The sequence below is a fragment of the Pituophis catenifer genome, unplaced genomic scaffold (assembly GCF_029215685.1).
Source record: "Pituophis catenifer annectens isolate HBS135680 unplaced genomic scaffold, rPitCat1.0.hap2 SCAF_4, whole genome shotgun sequence".
Classification (NCBI taxonomy): domain Eukaryota; kingdom Metazoa; phylum Chordata; class Lepidosauria; order Squamata; family Colubridae; genus Pituophis; species Pituophis catenifer.
Window position 1 is genome coordinate 36,441,234 of NW_027256884.1, and position 14,300 is coordinate 36,455,533.

Sequence of the window (14,300 nt, forward strand, 5' to 3'; positions counted from 1 at the left end):
TCCATCTACCAAGTTCTTGTTTGCTCCAAATATAATGTTTCTAAAACTTTTAAAATCAAATTTAAGTCATGGTTTTTTAAGGAGGTGGAAACTCACACAATGAATACAGTAAAACCTTGCCAGTCTGAAGTCTCAATATGCAAAAAAAAAAAAAAAAAAAAAAACCAAAAAATCAAAAACATGATTAAGATATAAAGCTTGGCATAACTTAGTATCCATAAAGTCTATTTTGTGAGTATGAGCTTAATATAGTCCCAATTGTAAGACATACCATGTACAGGCATTTAAAAACAGCAGTTTCCACAATCAGCTCATAATCTCAATTATATTTCCTTTGTTCTGGAGAAATTATGCCAGTTAGGATCCAGAATCTAGCGGCTCCTTGGAAAAGCTATCTTGCTAGCCAACAAAAGTCAGCAAGGTGTCAGCTCACCATGGTATGTACAGGAACTCTCCAGTAACTAAACTTCTTAAAGAGCAAGGTTTGTGTGATTCTACACAATTTAGTTATTTTCAAGGTATGCCATTTGTAGCAACAAACTATTTTGCATCTATAGCAACATAGTGGGAACAGAGTAAGTTTTGATCATGACCTTAATAAGCATTAAATAGAAAAATTAATACAATTAATTTTACAACTTCACTTAACAATGGTAATTGAGATCAGAATTTCTGTTGCTAAGCACTGTAGTCATAAAGCATGATATTACGTGACCACATTGCTTAGTGAGAGCAATCCTGACAGTACCTGTTGCCATTGTTAACCAAAAATCATGAATCATTAAGCAAGAACCTCATGTGATTATGATTTGCAAATTCCTGCTGGCTTAAGCAAAGTCAGTGGGGAAGCTGGCTGGAAGTTGCAAGTCCTGAGTAGTTAGAGGGTGAATGAGTACTCCAAAGTGAGTTGGAGTGCTCTGGCACTGCACGAGTACATGCAGGCTGGGGAGGAGGTGCTGCAGTGCTGCAAAAGTGCACGGGTCTGGAGTGCATGGGTCTGGAGAAGGGATATTGTAGCACAAAGTGTGAGATCCCTGGAGAAAAATTTGCAGGACCAACTTCCAACTTTCTCTGCTGGCTTTCCCAATGACTTTTCTTGTGACAAGCCAGCAAGGAAAGTTGCATCATGTGACTGCAACTATCATAAGTGCAAGCCAAGGGCTCATATCACAGTCACATGACCATAGGGAGGCTGGAATTTTGAAGACTATTCAGACTCACTCATTCAGTGCCACTGCAACTTTGAATGGTCGCTGAACAAGTTGTTAACTAAGGACAACTTGTATTATTTTATTGGCCTCTAAATATCAGACATTTAAATAGCATTGAATATGTATAACTGGGTTATCTATAAACAGTAGAAGTGTAGGATAATTATCCCGATTGTATGGGGAAAAAGCTACAGAGAAATATTTCCTATATGCCTTAATAAGTTACCACTTGGTAAATGAGCATCTGCATTTACTTCATACTGTATATGTTGTACTACACACTGAATAGTTAACTTTTTAACTTTGCTGGATACAATACTTTGAATGCTGCTACTTGTCTCAAGGGACAGGACTGAGAAAAGGAAGACAGAAAGGATGGAAACCATAGGCAATGACCAAGTTACAACAAATAACAGGCTGGTTTGGCAGCCTTACATTTCTGACCAGAGCATATGTCTTATCAAGAGCATACGTAGAGATGTGTATTAAACCTATAACTCTGAAGCTGTCTTGCTATATCTAAATTCTCACCTACAAAAAAAGTTTAAAAACATTCTAAATTCTAAAAAGAGTTCATCTTAGATAAAGTGATAAATTGGAATATAAAGTAGATTTATTAAAAGTAAAAGATAAATATTACTATTTCTGATAGCTTTTAATAGACTTTTGCTGATTAGAACTGAATAATGGACTTTTATAATTTGATTATTCCTAAGGGATGAGATATGGAAAGAAGACTTTTCTTCCTGAAGTTAAGTTACTGAAGTTATTTATACTATCTATAGAAAGAGGGAATTGTCTTTTATATATCTTTGTTTTTTGTTCCTTTTTATTTTCTTTTTTAAATCTCTTTTTATTTATCTTTCTCTCTTCTTTAATTTTTATATTTTTCTCTGTTTGTATTAGTCTTTGTATTTGGAAACTTTAATAAAAATTATTACAAAAAAACTAAGAGCAGTCTTCCATACACAAAATAATCTTCACATATTCTCATATACTTTTATTTGATATAGAAATTGGTTGGGGTTTTGATTTTTTAACAACAACATTTTTTACGCTACTTATTCTATAATAACATAAAATATCTCTTAGAAACATTAAAGTAAAGCATACAAAGTGCAACGCTTTAAGGAAAATTCCACCTTAAATATAATCATGAAATAGATATGTAATAGAGTTGCAGCATTTTTCCACTTAATGGGTTGTGACACAGTGCATATTCTTCCAATGCTTGTTCTGTGACTAGCGAAGAAACTCTTCCATTATGAGAGAAAAATATAAAGAGTTTGGACAGCGTGAGTTTATGTTGGAATAAATAGCTGCATGATTGTGCTTAGGTTCACTGTTTATACTATACTAAATGAATAGGAAGCTGTCCATTGTAATCTCTTGACAGTAGAAACATTGGGTGGGGTGACGATAACAAGTTTAATACTTGCAATTTATGAGTCCAAAGGGTACAGACTAAAGATGTGTTGATTGTTCTAAAGAAATGACAGCATGATCTATCTCACTGCTTATTTGGCCGCTGAAACAGGAATTTCCCTAATTCAAAGTGCCAAGTTATGCTCGTTGTGCAGTTGTGCAAAACAATTAACAATTATTCATAATAAAAAATAAAATCTGAATATATTTTTCATTTTAAATGGTTTTCATTTTAAATGATCAAAATAATGAAAGCCAAGTGTTTTTTTTGCTTCTTGATTTTTGTAGAAAAGTCAGAACACTTTCTGATCAAACTATTCAACTGAGTCATCTAGGAAAAATGTACCAGTTAGCGCCCCAGTGTCAAAGTAATAGTACATATTAGTATTAGTGGTCATTATTGCTGTGCAGCATTTTAGACACCATCTACCAAGGTGTTCAGAGTATGTGCAGCAACACATGAATGTTTAAGGTATGAAAAACTTTAAATTAGGTATATCTTTCCTAAGAAAAGACACAGTTCCATTCAGATGTTGCAAACAGGTGCTACATTCATGCTCCCAAATAACTGTGAAACACTCTTTGTAAATGGAATCCAAAACACTGCAGTCTTATTATTTCATAGCATAACCACAAAATAGTGCAAATACCTGCAAAATGTTCCCTTTCCATTTTATTGCACTATTCCACCAAGGTCCTAGTATTCTTTATAACACAAACATTCCCCTCCCACTAATAAAGTTAAATGTGCATTGACAGAGAAGGTAGAATCTATTGCCGATGTTGCACATTTAAATTTTCAGATAAACTCATGGTACTTCTGGCAGCAGGTTGGTGCTTCATTGGCATGTGGTGGTACTCAATACCTCCTTCCTGTAGAGAGTAGGGAGTAGAGGGCAGAGAATCTGCTTGCTCCCTGTGCAAAGAGTCTGCCGGCGGTACCTATATATAAGAAACAAAATGTAATGCAGTTAAAAATGGTTCAATAAGTCAAAAATAATGAATTCAGTTTTTATTGCAAAATGTGTGATTTTTTTACCTATTTGACTATATTAATCATGGTCCAGATTTGATACAATTATAGACCAAAGGCCTAATTAAATTGGAATTCTTTCATTTAGTCAATGGCTTGGACAGTAACAGGGAATGACTTTTGTTAACCAATGTCATCAAGGATTCTCTCTTAAACTCTATTTTGTATCAGACAGTTTTCTATTATATTTTACAACAGCACCAAAACTTTCTATAACGATCTTGTTTGGCATCAATATTTCAGTTTAATTGCATTTTCAAGTGCATGCACATTTGGAAAATCAGTCCAACTGAGTTCTTGGGCCTTACGACCTATATCTCATATTAAACATTCAAACTTGTTATTAAAAACTAAATGTGTTTTATCCCCAGTGATTGATAGCATCTATTAATAGACTTTATTACTGATAAAGTGGGTACATATCATCTCCTACATTAAGTTCACCATGAAAAAATGATTTATTTTAAGTACCAGCTTACTGGCTATAATATCAAAAACAAAGTCAAGTCATCATTCTGGGAGTTCCCATGTAGCAAAAGGAAAAAACAAAAGGAACAAGGAAGATATTATGATGCATAAAACAAAAGGAAGTGCACTTGACAAAGACAATGTGCTAAAGTCAGATTTAGAAATAATGACCTCATGTACACTGCCCATTTTCCTGCACAATAATCACATTAAAACAGTTTGTTCCAGATAACAAACCGAGGGAGGTGGGTGGTTAAAAATATATGAAAAATAAACAAATATATTGATGCTTGCATGATGTATAAAATATGAGCAAATTTTCTACAGCTACATACAGTACTGAAACTAATTTACAGTTAGCTTCCTCCTTTGTTTAGAAACACTTGAAATATGTCTAATAGAGAATGCTCTTCTTTTTGCTCTCATGCTAAAATTTTGAGCTATTAGAAGAATACTGTAAGTAAATGTACTTCAAAATGAAACTATTTTAAATCAGTTGAAATCTTTAAATATAAGGAAAGAGAGTTTAAACAGCAGGAACTCAGAAAATAAAATACATATTAATATAAAAAAAAAAACTTTAATTAGAGTAAGTTACCTAAGCGGGTTTTTTTAATTCTTGCATCAATCAATAAGAATGGAAAACAACTCCTATATCTCCTATAAACATAACAAAAAGCTATATGCATATGTGAAAGAGTAAGTTCACGAATTACACTCTTAATAATTTTGCTCAAAGGGCTTTTGCAGATGTCCTTTGGATGATGTAACCTTTCTGTAGATATACCATACTGTTGTTTTATCAAAAAACAATCCAAATAATCCTTCTTGTATGATAGACTACAAAATTAGATAGCTTTAGTAGAAAGATTGTATTAGGGAATATAGATAGTAAGTGTATGGATTATTCTTCAGAAACTTAAGATTTTTGATTTCTGTTCATTTTTGTTTGATAAGAAAACTTTGCTTAGTTGATTGATGAAGAGTTATTTATGGGACGGTTGAGTTCCTTTATCATTTAAACTGCATACAGATGCAGAATTATCTGAACATTTTGTTAACATTTTGATGAAACAATACTTAAATTTTAGAAAGTTTTAATATGATTCAAAGTTACTGCAATATATTGAGGATTCTGGCTGGCAGTCATTACGAATATTATAGTACAGGCATTGGTTATGAATTTTTCTACATGTCTCTTATTTTATCTGAAGATAAGAAATATTTTGATTACAATAGAATCGGCACCTATAGTAATATGTTGAACAAAGAAAGGATCCTTCTGAATGCAAACATCACAATATAGCAATTGGAATACATTATTGATGGAGATAGTTTAAAGATTAATATGAAAGACTAATTTAAATGAGATTGTGTTGATGCAATAAAAAACTCCATTTGTACCTTACTAAAAAAGATATACAGTAGGTCAAGAAAGGCCCTAAATGCAGTCAGGCATAATATCAAATCAAATGACAATAAATATAAATAAAACTTGGGATTCAATATGGTATAAAATAGATATATAACTCAAAAAATGGTATATGCAATAAGTCAGCTATAGGAATTATTTTAAAAAGATAGGATGCTTTTCCTGCATATACAGATAGTCCTTGATTTACGTCACAATGGAGCCCAAAATTTCTGTGGCTAAATGAAACATTTGTTAAGTGAATTTTGCCCCATTTTATAACCTTTCTTCTCACAGTTGTTAAGTGAATCACTGCAGTTATTAAGTTAGTAACACAATTAAGTGAATCTGGCTTCCCCATTGACTTTGCTTGTCAGAAGTTCACAAAAGGGGATCACATGACCCTGGCACACAGCAACCGTCATAAATGAGTCAGTTGCCAAGCGTCTGAATTTTGATCATGTGATCATGGGAATGCTACAATGGTCAGAAGTGTGTTACTTTTGGTCAACAGTCATAAATCACTTTTTTCAGTGCTGTTGTCACTTTGAACAGTCACTAAATGAACTGTTGCAAGTCAAGGACTTCCTGTACAGTAGGAACATGCCCCCAAAATATCTATGTACTGACAGATGTCAGAAACTAATCTAATATCAGTAACAAAGTCAGTAACTAATAAATAATTAGAGCTGTGGTGGCACAGTTGGTTGGAATGCAGTATTGCGGGCTAATTCTGCTGACTGCTGATTGCCAGCATTTCGAATCTCACCAGGCTCAAGGTTGATTCAGCCTTCCATCCTTTTGAGGTCGGTAAGATGAGAACCCAGATTGCTGGGGGCAATAAACTGACTCTGTAAACTGCTTAGAGAAGACTGTAAAGCACTGTGAAGCGGTATATAAGTCTAAGTGCTATTGCTAATGGCCAAGATCAATTTTTGCAACTGAAAAAGAAATTCCCTTCATTGCTATATAAAGAACAATGAAGAAACATTATTACTTTTTCTTAAAAGAGGTTTCTGTTGCCCCTCCAGCTAAAAGGACATTCAAGTCAGATTTACATTAAAATATATTTGTTCCAGCCAACCTGAAGGTAGCATTGCTGTGGAAGATGTTGATGCATAGATTGCAAAGATGAGGGTTGAGATGGTGATACTCCAGAGAATCCTGGGTGCAATCCTGGTTGTCTCATAAGCACCACTGGTGTACCGTTGCTGGAAGTTTGTGCTTCCAAACCTTGGCAAGTTTGTATTTTTTGAAAATACCTATGAAAAGAAACAGTCTTGCGATTTTCAGTTAAAAAAAAAAACCCGTACAGCAAAATCTAAATTTTATTGATTATATGTTAGGAACAACAGATAAAAATATGAAGCATTAAGCAATGAACCCTATTCGTTTCTACCCTTCATGAAGAGTCTGTGTATCTAAAATTCTTTCGATAGGTCTCCCAGCATGACAGAAGCTAAGAGGGATGACAGCAATGTTGTGAAGTCAGAAATTGATTTAACGGTTATGATACTTTTGTTTTGGTGCTAGTAAAATGACAACTAGTTCTTCCATTCAGAGATAGAAGAGTTGGAAACTATGGTTTAGTATTTAAATTAGAAATTGGGCATTACAAAGAAAATTAATGAAAAACATCTTCAAAAATGACTAAAGAAGAGTTGTTGAGGATATATCAGTAGGAGAGAACTATTTTTTCCAGAAGTTTACCATAGATATTACTATATCCTGGATAATACGTTCTATGAAGCCCATGTTTTCTACATAAACTTCCAGTTGTGAGAAAGCCATATGCTGTTCAGATATTATTACAGACATGACTGCTATATGAAAGCTGTACAAAGGTTTCAGTTCCTAATTGGTGGCTAAATTTGATAAGCCTGTTGCTAAGCAATATTTGCACTTGCTGGATAACTGTAGCAGTTTTACTTGAAGCTCTCCTGGACCATGAGCTTCATCATTATGAATCTAATCTTTAATGGTCTTGATTTTGTTCTATTAGAATTTACACCTTGCCTGGATATATTGTTCTGCCCAAACGTGGACCTCAACTTTTTAAAAATTTCACTAAAATGTGAATTCATAACAACCATCTCAGCCCTGCCTCCCAGATCCATTCATCATGTGACAAAGACCATGAAGCAGGGGTGAAATGCTCCCGGTTCGGACCGGATTGCGCAATCTGGTAGCGATGGCAGTGGGTGGTTCGGAGAACCGGTAGCAAAAATTCCTGCGCCCCTCCCCCATGCCCAGCTGAGCCGCGCGATCATCAGAGGCTGTTTTTTTTTTATTTTTAAAAACATTTTTTCTACAACCTCTTCGGCCGAAAAAATGCTTTTAAAAGTAAAAAAAAAAAGCCTCTGATGATCGCGCAGCTCAGCTGGGATCGTCAGAGGCTTTTCAAAGCATTTTTTTTCTACAACCCCTTCGGCCGAAGAGGTTGTAGGAAAAAAAATGCCTTTAAAAGCCTCTGGTGATCCCCGCTGACTTGCCTGATCGTCAGAGGCTTCTAAAAGCATTTTTTTCTGCAACCTCTTCAGCCGAAGAGGTTGTAGGGAAAAAAATGCCTTTAAAAGCCTCTGGCGATCCCAGTTGACTTGCCTGATCGTCAGAGGCTTCTAAAAGCATTTTTTTCTGCAACCACTTAAGGTTGTAGAAAAAATGCTTTTAAAAAAGTTGGCCATGCCCACCCAGTCACATTACCCCTACCCCACCAAGCCACGCCCGCAGAACTGGTAGTAACGAATTTTAGATTTCACCCCTGCCATGAAGTGGACCATAACTGTAGAAACCAGGAGACTGTGAGATTTGGTCCTCCCATAGGCATGAAATCTTATGGACCAGTCACTCTTTCTCAATCCTAGGAAGAAGAGTGTAATGATAAACTACTTCCGGAAATATTGACAAACAGCTCTCTTATTATTCATGGAGGTTACAGTCCAGTGAGCAAGCACTGATAACAAAACCACTTTTATCAAGACAAGAAAAATACATTTTAAGCATAAGGAAAAACCTGTCAGCATTTTGCACAAGCATATAAAAACAAAATTCTAACTCCAAAATTGCAGACCCATTAAATGCTTCCTTTGGATTCTGAGGTCTGCTGTCTTTTTAGCAACAGTGGACACACATACACACAACCATGGATAACAAGGACCCCTTGTATGTTTAATGTATAGCAGGGACTGCATAAGGACTAAAACTGTTGTTCCGTAATTACTGTTTGCTTAATCCATGTAGCACCACTAAATTATATGTAGATTCATGATTTAATGGTGAATGCTGTTTTTCTCATACATTTTGAAACTTCCCCACCAACAGTTTCAGGAGACATACTTTTCGCTGTGTCCAGCTGCATCAACATCTGCTATCCTTGCATGACAGGATCCAGGCACCATTGGCTGAACAGGTTGACTAAGTAGCAGTCTAGACAACCAGAAATTAAAGAACATATTTAATGTCAGAACAAATAAATTGAACAGAGGAAGGAAAGAAGGAAGGAAAGAAGGAAGGAGGGAGGGAGGGAGGGATTTGCATATTAGAAGGTCAGAAGGTTAATATCTGAACATTATGCAGTCATGTGAAACAGCACTGTGAATCATTCTATTACAGAGAGTCAGTGGTGGGTTGCTACCGGTTCACCCCAGATTGGCGAAATGGTAGCAGCGGTGGTGGGAGGCTCCACCCACCCACCCAGATGCTTCTGCGCATGTGCAGAAGTATCATGCACACGCGCAGAAGCAAACCGATAGCACACTAAATTGAAACCCACTACTGCAGAGAATCCTCGATTTACAACCATAATGGAGCCCAGAATTGTGGTGATTAAGTAGGTCACTACATGTCTGTGCCCGGTTTATGATCTTTTTTTGCAGCAGTCATTTTTCACAATGCACTTTTTTTTTTTGCCAGAAACTGAAAGTAAATGTCAAATACCAGCAAAAAATGCCAAAAATCATGGTCACACAACTATGGGATACTGCAAACAGCCATAAATGCAAGCCAGTTGCCAAACGGCCAAAATGCGATCACATCATTGCAAGCAAGATGCAACTCTCAGAATTTCAAAAATGGGTTGGTTCTCTTTGTGTATGTATGTATATATATTTGTATGCATATTGTTTTGCTGTTGTGCATTGGGAAGCATTGTTTTGTGCACTGTGAAGCAACTAAAATACAATTCACATTATATTTTAGGCAGATTTTTTTTCTATTTCTATATCATACAGTTATTCTTTTTTTAAAAAAATGCATCTCTATCTGTATTTGAATTATTTATTAGGGGACACTCTAAAATGAATTTAAAGGAATGTAAAATAATGTATTTTCCATATAAAAATTAGATGAGTTGCTAATGTCAACTTATAAATCAAAAATAGAAAATATATTTCTGAGTTTCTTTATATATATTAAATTTTCTGACATAACTTTGGTATATGTCACCAGAAAAACTATAACGTTTTCTTAAACATATGTTGGAAATGTAATCAAAAAGAAGGGACACTTTAAATGCTTGGTAGACATGTAAAAAGTCTAAAGTAAAAAGAAAATTTTGGACTCAATTACATATAATAATTCAGCAGATTTTTAAAATTCACATCTTTTGCATTTTTGTCTTTGCTCTTTTCTTCCTTCTTTCTTTTTTCATTCTAAATATTAGTTGTTCTTAGTTTTTATTGTTTTTATTTTAAAAACCATCTTCCTGATGAAAGAATATAACTTTCTACATATTTATGATTTTTACCTGTGGCATACCTTTTTAAAAATATATACCTTTGTAATAGCATTGCAGGGTAGGTTATGCATGTACGTCTATATGTCTGTTACAGTAATAATCTAAACCTCTCATAAAATTTGTAACTATACTATTGCAAATAAAGATGGATATTAGTCTTAAAAAAAGAAAGCCACAAGCTTATTGCAATTCTTTTACCTTAGTTGTCGATCATGGCCCAGATCTGTAAGGCTGTGCTGAAGGCTGCTATCCTGTGAAATAGCAGGAGATGGTGCTATAGCCAAAGATGGTGACAGCACAGAAGTATTGCTCAAGGGTGATGTTAAATTGCCAGAAGAATGACAACTATCTTGAATCTCTTCTGAGGTTCTCACAGATTTCTTATCCTAGAACAGTTTAAAGTAATCATAAGGTGCAGTGGCTCTGCCAAAACCTTTTGTTATTTTGAGGAATTGACATATTTTGATTTCTCCTTCATGCTGAGAAAAGCCTAGAAGCATAGAGCTTATTCTGAGCTAACCTGCCTGTTTGATTGCTGAATAAAGGAGATGGGTGGGGGGGGGAGTGAAATCTTCACATACCTGCAAAACTGTGGGAACTTCAGACTTTCAATTTCCATCCCAGAGTCATGTGCCACTGAGTCAAGGTCAGGTTTCATGATCACAGCAGAAGTCATGGTACCAAGTTTTGATAAATGCCTCAGGGTTGCTGTTCTTACATATACATTTTCTTAAATAAATAAATAGCAAACCTAATCTAGTATTTAGCAGCAGTTTTCATATTATTATCAAATTAAGTACTAGAATTGCATGGGAAATTGCATTATTGGACATCTGAGGCTAGAACAAAGGATTTTCTCTTGAGAACATATGAAATCTCGTATTCTAAATCAAGTTCTGGTTTAAATTCAAATATATTGTTCTCTATTATGAATCCTTTTCTATTTATTCTAAAACAGATAAGATGAATAATTCATAATTAAGAAATTGCAAATCTCTAGTAAAGTGAAGCTCTAGATAGCCCTGGGATAAAGACCCTTTGTGCATAACTATGCATGCAAAAATCTTTAAGATCAAACATTAGACTATTATAGGAACCAATGTAACAGAATATTCAAGATGTGATAAAATATATAGGCTTTATTAGAAATTTATCAGTAAATATTACTTCCCTGAAATTATAAATAATATATATAAACAATGTATGTATGTATGTATGTATGTATGTATGTATGTATGTATATATATGTATGTGTATATATATATATATATGTTTTCTGAGGTTTTCGTGGGTGTTTGTATGTAGGTCTTTGGTTATTCGGGTTTTCTGCCGCGTAAAATTGGAGGTGTCTTGGCAACGTTTCGATGAAGTCTCATTCGTCATCTTCAGGCTGGTGTCTTCGGCTTCGTGCTTCCAAGAGCAATGTGTGTGATTGCAGCTGTTTCTTCCTTTTAACTGCCAGTGGGGGTGTGAACTGATTGGGTGGAAGCTTGGCTGTGTTCTGATTGGGTGGAGGTGTGTTTTGATTGGTTGGGATTTGGCTGTGCTCTGATTGGATGGGGGGTTGGCTGTGCTCTGATTGGATGGGTGTGTGTTCTGTTTAGGTGGGGGCTTGGTTGTGCTCGGGTTCGTCTGAGTAGCAGGGGGATTTGAGCTGGTGAGCTGCATTGCTGTGGTTTGGCTTCATGTTCGTGGTCATGCCACATCTTCATGGTGGGTGTCAGTTTGCTTCATGTATGGATTGGAGGGGTTTAAAGTGGCTAAAGATGCAGCTGTGGTCTGGCTTCTGGTTTGTGGTTGTGCCTCATCGGTGTGGGCTTGTCTTTTGCGTGGATGTGTGGTGATGACATCCTGTGTGGTTTTCGTGAGTGTGGGTCTGGTGTCATTCTTTGTATTAGGGACTCGTTTGTCAATAAGGGCGGGTTTCCAAATGGCTGGTAGGCGGGAGGTATCATCTCGTTTATTCATACTGTGTGGACATTTTTCTATCTCGATGGCTTCTCTGATTATTCTGTTGTTAAAGTGTTCAGTTTTGGCGATAGTTCTGGTCTTTTTAAAGTCAATCGTTGCCAAGACACCTCCAATTTTACGCGGGAGAAAACCCGAATAACCAAAGACATACATACATACATACATACATACATACATACATACATACATATACATATACATACATACACACACATGTGTGTATATGTGTGTATGTCTGTGTGTTTGTGTATGTGTCGATCCATCAAATAATCTCATGATAAGTATTGTATTCTGCATATTTTCAATTCAGTAATTGCAACTTGCTGGATAAAATAATTCGTTTAAATATTACATACTTTGGGGTGTTCTGCTTACCTGTATACTAGAATCTTGTACCATGCAGAGCTGTTCTTGGATTTTCTGCAGCTCTTCTTGCTGCCACTGAATGTTGGCTTGCAGTACACGAGTCCGCTGCTCAAGTTGGTTCTTGATGGTTTGGAACATAGTTAACTGGGCAGGGAGCTTAAGCAAGAAATAAAATTTTCTGAGTCTCTTTTTACTAGGTTTGGTCAATATCGTGAAAACTGTGGATCTCAAACATGCATCCCCCTCTGGTCATTTTTTGGACACTTAAAGTACCTCTTGGAAAGGAATGAGCCAGCATGGGCCTGTGTTTATCAAGCTCAGCTGCATAGAGTGTTCTCCTTGTGCTCAAAGGACAGCTAGGCTCCAAACTCAGCCCTGCATTAGCATGTTGTTGGAGCCCAACTTGTCTCCATAGTCTTGCCTTGTTACAGCTGGGGTAGAGAATGATACCCCATCTGTTACATGGACAGGGCACAGCAGAGCAGGGCAGGGCATTTTAGCACTCCTGGATCAACATCAGGGTTTCAATCTTGAGTTGAATCGACATCAACTCCCAGAATTCCCCAGCCTGAAGTCCACCTAATTTAGAGCTGTCAAGATTAAGAAACACTGGTCTACATTGAGATTTCTGTTGCCAGCACCATTCAACTTCCTATTTCTGGCATGGAAAGTTGGGTCGGTTTTAGAATGGCTTTTTTTTTTTAAATGATAAATTGATGTTTGGTATGGCATGTTGCAGTGCTAATAATATTTTGTACCTTTGGCTGCTAGACACATTTATGTTAACATATATGGGCTTCCCATGTACAGTGGTCCCCAACATACGACCACAATTGAACCCAAAATTTCTGTTGCAAATAAGATGTTTGTTAAGTGAACTTTGCCTCATTTTATGACATTTCTTGCCACGGTTGTTAAGTGGATCACTGCAGTCATTAGGTTAGTGACATAGTTGTTAAGTGAATCTGGCTTCCCCATTGACTTTGCTTGTCAGAAGGTCACAAAAGGTCACAAAAGATCACATGACCCTGGGACACTGCAACCGTCAAAAATCTGAACTGGTTGCCAAGCGTCCGAATTTCAATCACGTGACCAAGGGGAATGTGCTGCAATGGTCAAAAAGTATGAAAAACAGTCATAAGTCACTTTTGTCAGTGCTGTTTTAACTTTGAATGGTCACTAACGAACTGTTGTAAGTCGAGGACTACCTGTATTAGAGCCGTCAAGCTGCCCTTCATTATAGCGCTTATAGTGATTTCAGTTTGAGACTGCTGGGGTATCTGTCCTAGATAACTCATATGCACAGTACAGATAGATAGTTTTGTGCAGCGAACATTCATATTTATAACAGTGATGAAAAAGTAGCTTTGCAATGAATCCTTGCATTTACAACCACTGCAGGTCTGTAAAACAAAGGAAAGCTTAAAGATCATAACCCCAGTCGCAATTTCACTTGATGACCATTTCACTTAAGACTGAATCTCTGGTTGCAATTGTGGTCACCAAATAAGGATTACCTGTATCGGGGAAGCAATATATTTGAATTCATAATTGACCAATTAACCTTTCTCTTTTATAATAAAATGCAGACATTTTCAATATACCTTGGCTTCTTAAGAGATTTTCCCCAGAAATTCAGGCAGTGCTCAATTTACAACCATTTGTTTAGTTACAGGATCC

General features: G+C 36.0%; 1 protein-coding gene across 1 annotated transcript in view; it reads right to left on the reverse strand.

Moving 5' to 3' along the window:
• Nucleotides 1-3,407: 3,407 nt before the first annotated feature.
• Nucleotides 3,408-14,300, reverse strand: part of NPAS2 (neuronal PAS domain protein 2) — a 30,022-nt gene continuing 19,129 nt past the window's right edge. Inside the window, exons 14-18 of the mRNA XM_070942890.1 lie at nt 12,630-12,776; nt 10,482-10,669; nt 8,885-8,974; nt 6,633-6,810; nt 3,408-3,578 (exon numbers count right to left, since the gene is read on the reverse strand). Coding sequence (XP_070798991.1) covers nt 3,408-3,578; nt 6,633-6,810; nt 8,885-8,974; nt 10,482-10,669; nt 12,630-12,776 — 774 coding nt within the window. The remainder of the gene's footprint in view (nt 3,579-6,632; nt 6,811-8,884; nt 8,975-10,481; nt 10,670-12,629; nt 12,777-14,300) is intronic.